Source organism: Phaenicophaeus curvirostris, chromosome 2, assembly GCF_032191515.1.
Source record: "Phaenicophaeus curvirostris isolate KB17595 chromosome 2, BPBGC_Pcur_1.0, whole genome shotgun sequence".
Taxonomy (NCBI): domain Eukaryota; kingdom Metazoa; phylum Chordata; class Aves; order Cuculiformes; family Cuculidae; genus Phaenicophaeus; species Phaenicophaeus curvirostris.
The window spans coordinates 14,404,129-14,417,402 of record NC_091393.1 but is presented as its reverse complement, the minus strand read 5'-3'; the positions used below and the strand labels follow the sequence as shown (position 1 = coordinate 14,417,402).

The following is a 13,274-nucleotide window of genomic DNA, read 5'->3' as shown; positions in this document are numbered from 1 at the left end:
TCTATCTAAAATACAATTATACTTTTAGAATTATACGCTGTCCTTTTTCCTGAAATATGAATTTTGAACCACGAAACTTCAAATTAACCTGTTTCCAATAGAGAACAAAATTACTGAAGTGCTTAATAAGCTCTGGGAAATTTGAAACTTAGAATGTACATGCAATATGTACTATCACCTAAGAAATCATGGTCCAATTCTGATTTGATATCACTTGTACACTGATTATTTCTTGAAGTGAAAGAAAATATTAGGTAACTTACATAGCCCTTATGAGGAAGTTATATAACATAAATCATTATTTTACATATGCGATATTTCCCCTGGGAAAAGTACGTGAATGAAGTACAATATAATTCTCAAACTTTAGGGTAAAAGCAGGGAAGAGAGACAGAGTGATTACTCCACTTTCCTTTTTGCTCCTTGCAAAGGAAAGGCATCCATAACTAATTATTTGCAGCCCCCATAGGGTAAATGCTAAGGTAAGAAAAACTCTTAACATGAAACAACCAGTGCTCCTTTCTGCATGCCCTTTGCTGCTACCCAGTCCTGATCACAAACTCCAGAAAGATATTAATAGCTACTCTCATACCTCAGTTAGATAAAAGTGAAAATAGACCCAAGCTTTCAAAAAATTTAATGACAAAATAACATTTTACAGAACTCACCATTTGTTGGAACCACAGTTATCCTGTAACCAACTATTTCATCTGGTGGCCTTTTCCATGACATTTGAACATTACGTTCATCTATAATTGTAAAATTCAAGTCTGACGGTGGATTAACTGCAAAAGATTTATACCAGGTGGATGTTTAAAAGTTTGAACAAGCTCTGGGAAATGTAGAAATAAAATAATGTTGAGCAAAGCTTACTAAAATTGTCTTTGCATAAATTTGTTTCCAACAAATATAAGGATATGTTGTTGGAAAAAGAGTAAAATAAAAGCTGATGAAATATGACAAAACATCGAAAAGTATACGCATTATAGAGGACAGCACAGAACATATGTTTCTTGAGTTGCCAAGACATTCAAGAATGGCCAGAAAAATCAAGCACAATAGAAAACACATTTGGATACATGTACAATGAGTTCACAGATAATCACCACATATGCAAACATTTCACATAACAATTAAAGGAAATTTTTTTACATGCTGGGTGCAATCCGTACAAGCATGCCAAATCACAACCTGCTTACAATATCATGAGATCATTTAGGACATTGAGAACACGATAGTCTTCTTAATTAGACATCAAAGAATTGATCAGCTTTTTAATAGAATCTCTGCATGGTCATATTTCTTATCAATTTCACTGAATCTAGAAACTTGGCAGAGAAAAAATATTTTAAGGAATACAGGAAAATATTGGCTATTTAATGTTCAGTAAAACAATTTATGTTAATGTCTAGATATAAATATACATGTAAAATGTATATCAGTAATAACGATATACCGATGTATCATTTTATTTCAAAATATGGAGAGCTCCATCCCTTTGTTCCTAGAAGCCACTGAAGTGGCATACTTTGCAGATTGCTGCAAAGGGTTCAGGAACTAAGGGGATAATAAATAGGGTTAGTAATGGTTGCAATTTGCTGAAATATTTGAGCTGATGCAAAAACTCATAAAAATAAAATTCTACCTGTTTACACCAGATTGCTGTACAATTTCGAAGGTGTAAACTGTTGTTTTCATTTTCCCTTTGCAGCAGGTGTACCCATACTAGTAGCGGCATTTTAACATAAAATGCCAGTATGGTTCCAAACAACACAATGGTTAATTGTGAAAAGACAACATCGAAGTATATTTATGGACATTTATTTTACAGAATTTATAGAAAACAGCAAAGAAGGCACCAGTGACCTGAACAAATGACTGCAAATAAAACTTGCAGGAGCTGATGACAGAAGTAACTGAACAGTACAGAAAGAAACAGTTTATGTACGCTAACTTGCAGCATCATGCATATGTAAATGAAATGTTGATTATTATTTTTTAGCTTCCCATGATGGACAAAAGCCTCCATGTACAAGGTTCATTACACAAAGACGTTTCATGAATATTTTATAATGATATTCTCTCTGTAGAATTGTCATGCTTATTCATGCAGTATTTTACTGACTCACTGTCAGTGCATGGCAGGTGTATTATATATTATTGTTTAAATAGGTCTACAAAGTAAGAGTAGATTCAGCCATACTTTCCTTAACTACTTGTGAGACCATTTTGCAGATATTTTTAATAGACAAGTCTTCTCTGCTTCATGGAAGACCTGCATTGTTTGTCAGATTTTGTTTCAATTTTGAACTTAATTTAAAGAGCAGATAAAGAAATAAATGCTAGAATGTATACTTATGAAAAGACACTGTCAATTGAAACAAGTAATATTGAACTCAAGAAATCTGGCAACCAATTGTGTATGCATTTTTTTCCTTCTACTTTACTGTCATTTCCAACCATAGGATAATATGGCTTTGTAATACTGATACAACATATAAGCTAGTACTAAAGTAAATGTTATTTTTCCTATTGTCCATACACAGGCAGTGAGATTAGACCATTAACCTGCGTGCAGAGTTTATTCATCATTCAGTTTATGAGTATCACCATGCTAGAGATGGCAGGGTAGTTACTTAGTATCAAAGTCATGCAATATGTGTTAATAGTAAAATACATTTAGGTGATAAGAATATCATTATAAAATATTGTTTCAGTAGCAATGGCTCAGGACAAATTTAATGCAAAGGCAGAGACAAATGACCTGAGCATGCTTTAAAAAAAAAATTCAGTACATGGAAAAAATAGCGCCACCAACCTTGCAAGTAAATTGGCATGTTGCAGCAGAGACTTTAGGCTTTAACTGCTGAAGAACAGCAGCAGCCCAACTTGTTGATATCCAAATGACCGGATTCCAGATAAACTGAAAAAACTGACTGTGAGGAAAAGTCTTTAGCATTTTAAAGGATTTTAGCCATTTTGTGGAAATTCAGATGTGGATCTTGGCAGATTGCAAGAATAAGTGCATCGGCACATAAGTGATGTATCCATTCATCCAGGTGTTCACAGCCTGATAGAATAACAGCATTGCAGGGGAGCTCAGAAAGCCCCCTCATCCATCCCCACGGCCAAGACATGATCGGCTACCACACGTCAATTCTGACATTTGCTTAGATTATGCTTAAAGACCTCCACTGTTGGCAAGACTGCCAGCTTTCCACAGAAATTCCACCACCTGACTCCCTTTATCATGATAAAGTTATTCCCAACACCTAATCCCAGTCTTCATTGCTGTATTTTGAATACATTCATTTGCAATCTGTGTCTGGCTTGTCAAACTCCAGCACTGAGTGCTTCTCCTGTTGAAATCCAAGAAGGAGCCTTGTCAGAGTGAAAAAAATGCCTGTTTGGATCCCATGTCATCAAAATGTCTTCTGGATGGCCTGTGAGCTTTTGATACCCAACTAGAACCTCCAAAATATTTGTGGACCTTCACATGGGTCCAAATTTCACCCACGTGAAAGCAGCTGTGGAGTGAGAACCAAACCTTGGTCACGACTAAGAACAGTAAATTGATCTGAAGAACAACAAAGTGTTTGATTATAACAATAAGATTTTTATCATCTAAACAGGTTAACTGTTACTCTACCTTATTAAAATTCTTCTTCCAGAAAGGAATTTGCCACTGGAAAAATAATACAGTTTCAATATGGAGTCAGATCAGACTAGGAACAAAATTCCCCTGATTGTGGTGGGACTTTGTCCCGTTACAGGGACAAATCTTAAAAACTCCAAAGGCCCGCATCTGAGTGCAGCTTTATTCAAGCAAGTAGTCTTGATAATAGGCTACTCACATTAAGTGAAATTGCACACGTGTTTTCATTGCAGTGACACTTCTGAATCAGTGTCCATCAAATTCCATGCCAAAACCTCTCACTGACTTTTCAAGGTACAGGATCATGACAGTAACATGTAATAGTATTATAGTATTTCCTTAATACAGTGATTCCACTGTTGATGCACTGAAATGTATGGCTCTCCTACAAGTTTCCAGTCCAGTAAAAAAATAACTTGCTGTACGACAATAATCTTCACACAGTCTTAAGCTCCACTATTCTTAGAAGCATGATATAACTCCCTTGATCAGTTATCCTGCCCTATGCACCTCAAAATAAAAAAGAAAAGACATAATATACTTAATTTATTTACACTCCTTGTGTAACATAGATGTATAACAACAAAATATTTTCTGAAAGAAAAAATACAGAGCAAAGCACCTTCCTCATGCTATATATGTCTCATAGTATCTTGTATTCCTTAACAGGTGATGCAACAGCTTTTTACAGATAACACAATGTGACTGCTAGAGGACCACAATGAATATCTTAACAAGGCCAAAGTAAAATATAATCAGAAGATCAAGCAAGCTGAAACTAGAATCAGACTTAAAAGTTATATAACTTGGAAGTAGCTGCCATCCACAATCCCTATATGAAACAAAATCCGTAATTTAATCACTGGAAAAGACTCATGATAATCAGCATGTGAAACAAGGTGTTAGCCCATTTTAAAATAACACACATGCCACAGAAGCTGAAGAGTAAGCCCAGCCTTGCTGTCGTTGAGATTAGCCCTGCTGTGGCTGGAAGAGGCCCAAACTCCTCATTTACTATTATTTACATATATGGCAAGGATTTGACACAACTAACTAGACCACAACCTCGGTCAAGCTCCATTGAAGTCAGTGTTGCCAAAGGGAATAGGAGAAAGAACGAACTACAGCCTACAAATGCAGCAAAGACCAGCTTCTCAGCCTTGTTAGATATTCACTGGCAATCACAACACAGAAACATTGCCACCTGTATGTTTGCATTTTTTTTACTTTATCCTTGAATATGAAATTTCTTCAAAATATAAGAAATATTGCTCAAAGTGTACTTTGAAAAAAGTTCATTTAAATATATATATTTATACATATATACACCTTTACATATAAATATGTATGTAATTAAACATAATTGCATGTATATACACACACAGCATGCATGAATATTTACCAAATTTTACGCGTGTTTGTGCATACATAAGCATGTGAGAGTGTGTGTGTGTATACATACACACATGTACAGTATGCTTCTAATTAGCAGTAGGAAAAACAAGGATTATAGTAACTTTCATGTATATACGACACAAGCTTTATCACACGAGACTTTTTCAATCCTCCGTAATCGCTGTGCTGCAATTATTTGTGACTTACTGTAGTGCATGTCCTGGAGAAAATTTTCACCTGATAAATCCTTTAAACCCTTTCCTGAACTACACAAAGATCCCATGCTTGGCTCTGTGATGCCCTCTTTCCCTAACTCCAGCCTAGAAAAACAGATTTTTCTAGGTCTGAACCAGGTCCTGATACACTGAAAAGTCAGCATCTTCATGCTGAGGTCACACAGAACCAATGATTTCCTCATTCCTTTCCATTGCCTTTGAAACTGGGAAACACAAAATACTACACAAGCCATGACATCACCACAGCATTACCTTGAGATTATGACTAACAGGTTATTTGCATACCAATCTACTTGGCTTAACTACAACTAAAATAATGAAAAAAAATCTTATCTAGAAAAAGGATATACTGTGACAGAAAGAAATCTTGGCACAAAGACACGCAGGGAATGCAATGGAATACTACAGTGCTGGACTAAAAAGGCAAGATATGACTTAAACAGAGCATAAAATACAACATCATGCGTAAGAAGTTTAAGATAAGAGAGAGACATCAGAAGGATTACAAAATAAAACAAGAATAATTTCACTGTAAAAGAAAAGAGAAAAAATGCCGGGCATTAAAATAGATTTGCTTCCTTGTCCAGGGTAAAGAAACAACATCCCCAGTGAAATGTCATGAATGCCTTAGCCCATATGTTGGTTTTACCCACACTACTGCTACAGTGGAAGTCCAGCTAGAAACTCCTGTGTTGCTGGATCTCTGCAGAAAAGCTCTAACACCATTACTGCAGCCCACTGCCTTGCCAACAGCAACAGAGCGCAGCTCTCACAAAGGACTCAAAGAGCAGCTGTGATGCTGATGAATAACCAGTTTCACCCTGAAAGATTTAGGAACCTATGTACAGCAGTATCAGATAAACACCAGATCTGCTCCCAGGGGAGACTGAAAAATGAAAGCTGAAGGAAGGCAGAAAATAGAATTAAGCTTTTCCTTCCCTCTGCTTTCACTCCACCTTCCCACCCCAACATCATCAATCTTTCCCAAATGAACTGGCCCTCCCCCTTGCCCTCCTCTCACTTTTTCAGCCCACCAAGTGTCTACCCACAGCTTAAGGAAAGAAAATGTAAAGCTGCATCTCTTCTTAACACCACAGGAAGAGCCAAAGGAACAGTGAGTAAAAAAAAATAGAAGAAAAAAGAAAAAAAGAGACAGCCACAATGCGATCTGAAAGCTGGAAAAACAGACTAAAGGAAGAATGTCAACAGGAGAAGGTCAGTTCAACAGACAAGATTTAAGTTGTAAAGATACCATAACTAAAGTGAGAGAGATCCAACGTGCAATTTACAAGATGATGCTAAACTGAAGCACGAAATAAGAACAGTGCAGAATGATGATGAGTACAGTACAAACAAAAAACACATTTCAAAAAAGCTCTATGAAAGCAGTTCCCACCAGAGCAAGTCCCAAGGCACTCCTAGCTTTGAACTCCCATTTTCACCACCACTATTTCTCACCGCACTTCCTACTCCAGACACTTCTCTGCTCCTGTTCCAAAACTCTAGAAATCTGATCACTGTAAACAAGGTTATTTTATTTGATACACATTTTTGAATGCAGAGTAACATAAGTTCTGTCCAGGAGCACTCTACAACTCATAAGATCAGGCTTCATCCACTCTTTTGCTTAGTTACGGTGCATCCTTCAGCATGAGATCTAAACAAGCTTGGCCAGCTTGTCTGGCAATGTGTTACTAGTTTTCCTGTTGCAACTGTGTGCTTCTCCAAATACATTTTTGTAGCTTTCATTAACAGTACTCAAGCAATGACTAGTTTAGTCCACACTATAGCTAAATAAGACACTTCCACTTACTTTTCAAAATAGCCTACTCCATACATGCAACCAGCAGTGCAAGACAACAGCAATATTACTCCAGCTCCAACTGAATCCCCTTCTGAGATGGGGTGGAATGCACAAACATATTCACTGCCTTCCTCCATCAAAACCGTACAGTTTCTCTGCTTTCTCTGGCACAGCAGTCCCGCATTTCAAATGCAACTCTGAAATGACTTTAAATGACCTCTTTTGGTTCCTCAGCCAACAACAATGCAGCACAAGAGGGAGGCAGCAGGCTGATTCTCTCCTGGGGTGACCAGATGTTGCACTTTGTGCAGAAATGTCCTTTATTTCCAGCAGCGTACTTTACATTTTTATACCCCAAGCAAACTCACTGCTGGGGACACAAATGCCCCAGAGGCACCTCTCCCACACCATGGTTTCTATAGCAGCCATCGGCCAAGATGACCAGGTCCAGACACAGGAGCTTGTGGCAGGCCACAACTGGAGAAATTGTTTCAGTTCTGAAGAAGGAAGGGGGGAAAAAATTGAATTATCACATGCTGGCTTCTGTATTTTTCCAATAAATCCGAGGGAGTTCACACCCAGCGGTTTGGTTCACTCTGTGATGGAGTTGAGTCCCAGAGGTCAGATCAAGTCATTTCAGTGCAGGACGCTCAGCATCTCTGTTTCTCCTGGCAGCCACTGCTGGCAGAAATGCTGCCATTACAACCAAAGCCGTACAGCTCACATAGAGGATGACAGGGGAGCTTGTCCCCACACCATTTAGGGCCACACTGTGGCAAGTGTGGCAGATGCAAAGGGTTTCCCCAGGTCTTCGACCCCGCAGCTGGAGGCTGGGCACTGTCATGGGCTGACAGGGACCTCAGTCTCCAGCAAGACTGGGCCAGGACCTCATGAGGAGGAGAAAGGCCTCTTTAGGGGTGATGGGACTATATGCATGCCAGAGCCATGGGTCCCCAGCTGCCACAACACGTCCTGACCCTCAGCAGTGCCCAGGATGCATGTCATGGAGGTGGCAGCATCTCCCCAGGAGCATCTCCTGGATCAGACCTGCCGCGGAGGCAGATGAATTCCCGAGGGAGGGTTTGGCCACCCCAGGGCTCGGCCGGGGGTCGCCCCGCCGAGCAGGGGAGGCCAGCGTGCCAGCAAGCTGGCCAGACGGAGGCGAGGGGTCCAGCCTGGACAAAACACACAGGCGCAGAGAGCCAGACTGTGTTGGAGCATTTTATTTCAAAGCTGTGGGTTGTTGGGTGATGGGTTTTTTCATTTCCTCTCTCAACATCACTAAACGAGACTCTACAGCCGTTCTCGGTCAGTCAGCGGGGCAGTGCCGCAAGCCCCAGCCATGCCGGGCTGCCCGCGGTGGCAGCGGGCTCCTCGGGGCGCGGAGCCCAGGCGGCCACGCTGGCTGTCCTGCATCCCATCTGCAGGGTGGTGTGGACAGCACACCAGAGAGACAGAGAGAGGGAGCTACGGTCCGGCTGACTAGCCGGGAGAAACAGAGCACAGAAGGAGCTGGGCAAGGAAGGAGAGGCGTTTCTCTGAAGGAGAGAAAGAGAGAAGGTGAAGTAGTTACACTCAAAAATGGAGAGGGAGAGAGACGGTAGCCCAAGGCTGGTTGGGAGGTTTGCTGTTCAGTGGAGCATGAGGGCAAGGGAGCAGGGAGGGGAAGGTTACCTTCAGCCTCGATGGAGGAGAGGAGGGCGGCTGCACACAGAGCAGCGACTGCCGAGCACAGCGCTGTCTTCATTTCTGCCCTTTCAGATCACAACAACATGAATGAATCTGCAGTGATGGGGGGAAAGGGAGAAAGGAGAAGGAAATGATACGCGTGGATTAGAGGATTGTGTGGGTGTATTCATGAAACATAAAAAAGATGAACCACGGATTTCCCTTTGTTCCCTTATCCCCAGCCCCCGCCCACGGGACCAGGTTGAAACCTCTAGACTTGAAAGCCGTCCAAGACGATGACAGATCTGCATGACTAACTGGGGAGTCTCGTCTCGCAATAATGTCTCTTTTGTTGCTGAACCCTTTCCAATCACAGTAAGCACACGCGGCTTTAACCTAGTTTGGGTTAATTTGATCAGGGAATGTGGTGAAGATCGTGCCTCCGCACGGGCAGGAGCCAGGAGGGAGCTCCATGACTTCATCGCTGAATGTGATGATAGCTAATTCAGAGGTCATTCCTGCCTTGGATCCGCTAAATGTCTCTTTCAGCTGGGGATTTTATTCAGCTCCTTTTTCATAACTGTTGAAGTACTTAGTTAGCTGTGTTTTAGTGGTCTCAAGGCAGTTTGGAAACGGTAATAAAACTTTTTTTGAAGGGTCCTGCCTACGAATGTGCTATTCTTCATTTCTTAAAGGTCTGAAATAGATTATACAGAAGTGTGTGTAACACACAGCTGAAACCTGACACATCTGTCTAGCCACAATGTTTCAACATCTGATAATTCATTTACACATCCTGAGAGAAAATAGATTTAAAATACGCTGTAAAATGTAGGCAGGTAAGGGAGTCTCACAATGACTTCAGGTTGTCTAGCAAAATAGGTGGGAATAGGCCAAGTTAATGCTTCCTAATTCCAAGCAGCTATACCTTCATAACTATATGCTCTAGGTCATGACAAATTGCTCCAAATTACTCCAGCAAAACTTCCAAATTATTTCCTTGTCTAAGTAAAGACTAATATGAATAGTCCTTATCGCATATAAATATGAGTGTTTCTGATGACTGAGGTTCTCTACCACAGGAAGTAGGGGAGGGGTAATTTGCTTGAATAAAGTCACAAATACATTATATATCATACTTAGGCTGGAGGGAAAAGAATTCCAAAAGCAATTAGGCAACAGATTTTGTCGGGAAGGTGCCAAAAGCAAAATACAAGAAAAATGCATAAATCATTGGTCCGCGGAAAAAGCTAAAGCAGAAAATATTCTTCTGCCTTCTGGAGAACAAACCAGCAAGGCACGTTTAGTGGGTAGATGCTATGGAGACCCAGTAATTTCCCAGTTACTGACACTAAACTTAACAGGCTTCAGCCAGGCAGCTGCATAGACTTGCTTTAGCCAAATGCCTCTACTGCACATAAAAATACCAAGAGTTTAAAGGAAAACTGAGCAATGGTTTCAGTCCAATGATAACTCCAGGGGGTAAACAGAAGAGTAATGCTGCCCATAGTGACTCCCTGACAGTAATATGACAAAACCCAAAGTTAGCATTAAATTGTTCTCAAAGCCTCGAAACCATATCACTGCTCTGCGTGGGAAACGGCTGTCCCTGAGCACATCTACTGCATTCTGCAGCAAGTTTAAGGATTGCCTAAACACAACATAAATGGACTTTTGCCCTGGAAATCTTGTGTGGGCTTGGACTGCCATCTTTTGATCCTTTCGAAGAGAAACAGAAATTAATCATCCCACAAAGGCATCTAGGAGTTCACTACTGCTGAAGGTCTACCATTCCTTATACACGTTTTGATTTCATGAAATAAAACATCTTACCCAAAGCATTCATTTGCCCACCTAGAAACACTTTGTCTCCATCTCGCAAACTTAGCTGTGTGAAAGGTGATGGAGGAAAGGTCCTTCTGCTGGCTCAGCAGGGACACAGGCGGTCTTTGTGTCAGGACTAAAGGTTTTTTCACCCATCTTTAGAGACCACTTTAAAAAAAAAATGGGCTTTCACCGGTGCCAGTCCAATCTCATAACAATTCAACCAGAGAAAGCCTAGTCAAAGCATTTCCAGACTGCACAGTGCATGACATTTACCACTTTCAAGAAGAAAAAACAAACTAATCGAGAAAAAAAAACCACAGGAAACACACAATACCCATCAAAGTTATTAAAACCACTGGAAACGGGAGAAAGCATCCCCAGCAGCTGCACACGCAAGGGAGGGAAGCGAGAGCTCCTGCCAAGCCATAGCAGTAGCGTGCCTGCGGGTGCTGGGCACTGACACCAGCCTCCACCAGGAGCCTCCAGCTGGGAAGAGCCATCACAGCTGGGACACCCCTACCCTGCACTGCTGCCCGGCAGCCCCCCAGGGCACCCTGCTCTGCGCCTCTCCTCCACCCTCTCTCTTCACACCTGCAAGCCAGCTCGGACATGCCCTACATGAGCACACACATTCCCCCTTCCCCTCCTCAGCCTTCAGCCCAACACTGCTGAAAGCCAAAGGTGCCTCCGAAGGGCTGTGTGGACGGTGTGTACGGACACAGGCAACTGGGCTCAGCCGAGGGGAGGGCAGGGGATCATAGAACCATTAGGCTGGAAAAGTCCTTTGAGCTCATCAAGCCCAACCGTACCTGTCCACTACTAAATCACATTCCTGAGCACCTCACCTACCCGTCTTTTAAATACCTCCAGGGATGGTGACTCAACCACCTCCCTGGGTAGCCTGTTCCAGCGCCTGAAAACCCTTTCAGCGAAGAAATTTTTCCTAATGTCCAATCTGAACTTCCCCTGGCACAACTTGAGGCCATTCCTTCTCGTCCTGTCTCCTGTCACCTGAGAGAAAAGACCAGCACCCTCCTCTCCACAACCTCCTTTCAGGTAGTTGTAGAGAGCAATGAGGTCTCCCCTCAGCCTCTTCTTCTCCAGGCTAAACACCCCCAGCTCCCTCAGCCGCTCCTCAGAAGATTTGTTCTCCAGCCCCTTCACCGGCTTCTCCGGACGCGCTCCAGCACCTCGATGTCACAGAATCACGGGTTGGAAAAGACCTTGGAGACGCTCAAGCCCCACCGTTCCTATCAATCGCTACCCCACGTCCCTCAGCACCTCATCCACCCGTCCTTCAAACACCTCCAAGGGCTGGTGGCTCCACCGCCCCGGGCACCACCGACCTTCAGCGGCGGCTGCGGGGTGACCGGGCAGCTCCTCCGGCGGCGACTCCCGCAGCAGCCGTCGGACCTGGAGAGAAGGGAGGAGGAGAAAAGATGAAGCTCCGGGGGCACCTTGTGGAGGGAGCGGCGAGTAGCAGCGGAGGAGGAGCAGAAGCGGCGGCGCAGGGGGAAGAGGCGCCTCGGTCACGGGTAGCTCCCGACGCGAGGGGTCCGCCCGGGAAGACTCGCCTTCTCCAAGTGGGAAGAGCCTCTTCTCAATCTGCTACTTAATAGAGGGCTGTTCCCAGCTCTCAATTTACCCTCGTAAGCGGTTACGAAACGGCAGGGAAGGTGGACGGCTGCCACCGGGTGATCTATGCGCGCCGCTCGGCTCCAGCAGGGAAGGGGACCCGCGGCTGGAAACTGGCGCGGGGCTGCGCGCATTCCTGCGGCGTGAGCCGCCCCTGCCCCGCGGCTCCCCGGGCGGGGGGGGGCGCTGGAAAAAATGACTCTCCGGGCAGGGCTGCCAGCGACGGCCGAGACAGGGTTTCCAGGCGGTCCCCGTGTTCCCGACCCCGGGTTCAGGGCTCTGTCCTCCTGGGACCCGGACCGGTCCCCAGGACAAGTTTGCAGAGAATCATAGACTCACAGGGGTGTAGAACCGATAGAATGGTTTGAGGAAATGGCCTCAAGCTCCGCCAGGGGAGGTTCAGGCTGGACATTAGGAAAAAAATCTTCACAGAAAGGGTCACTGGGCACTGGCAGAGGCTGCCCAGGGAGGTGGTTGAGTCACCTTCCCTGGAGGTGTTTAAGGCACGGGTGGTCAAGGTGCTAAGGGGAATGATTTAGTGTTTGATAGGAATGGTTGGACTCGATGATCCAGTGGGTCTCTTCCAACCTGGTTATTTTACGATTCTATGATTCTATGAGTTGGAAGGGACCTTAAAAGGTCATCCGGCTCCAAACACCAGCCCAGGCTGCCCAAGGCCCCATCCAACCTGGCCTTGGACACTTCCAGGGCTGGGGCAGCCACAGCTTCCCTGGGCAACCTGTGCCAGTGCCTCAGCACCCTCAGCGTGAAGAATTTCGTCCTAATGTCTAGTCTGAATCTGCCCCTCGCCAGTTTATCCCCATTTCCCCTTGTCCTATCACCACAAGCCTTTGTGAACAGTCCCTCCTGAGCTTTCCTGTAGCCCCTTCAAGCACTGGAAGGTCGCTATAAGGTCTCCCCAGAGCCTTCTCTTCTCCAGGCTGAACAACCCCAACTCTCAGCCTGTCCTGGTATGAGAGGGGCTCCAGCCCTTGGATCATCACTGTAGCCCTCCTCTGGACCCTTTCCAACAGCTCCACATCCTTCCTATGTT

At 43.8% G+C, this 13,274-nt stretch overlaps 1 protein-coding gene across 6 annotated transcripts in view; it reads right to left on the bottom strand.

Annotated features, from left to right (window-relative positions):
- Positions 1–12,254, bottom strand: part of COL12A1 (collagen type XII alpha 1 chain) — a 100,634-nt gene extending 88,380 nt beyond the window's left edge. For 2 of the 6 annotated variants that reach the window (XM_069851335.1, XM_069851337.1), the window contains exons 1-3: positions 11,932–12,253; positions 8,765–8,872; positions 669–785 (exon numbers count right to left, since the gene is read on the bottom strand). In XM_069851335.1, the coding sequence (XP_069707436.1) occupies positions 669–785; positions 8,765–8,837 (190 nt within the window). In that variant the 5' untranslated portion in view covers positions 8,838–8,872; positions 11,932–12,253. Of the gene's footprint in view, positions 1–668; positions 786–8,764; positions 8,873–11,931 lie in introns of all 6 variants that reach the window. The other 4 variants (XM_069851338.1, XM_069851336.1, XM_069851339.1 and 1 more) reach the window with 4 other exon arrangements.
- Positions 12,255–13,274: the final 1,020 nt, after the last annotated feature.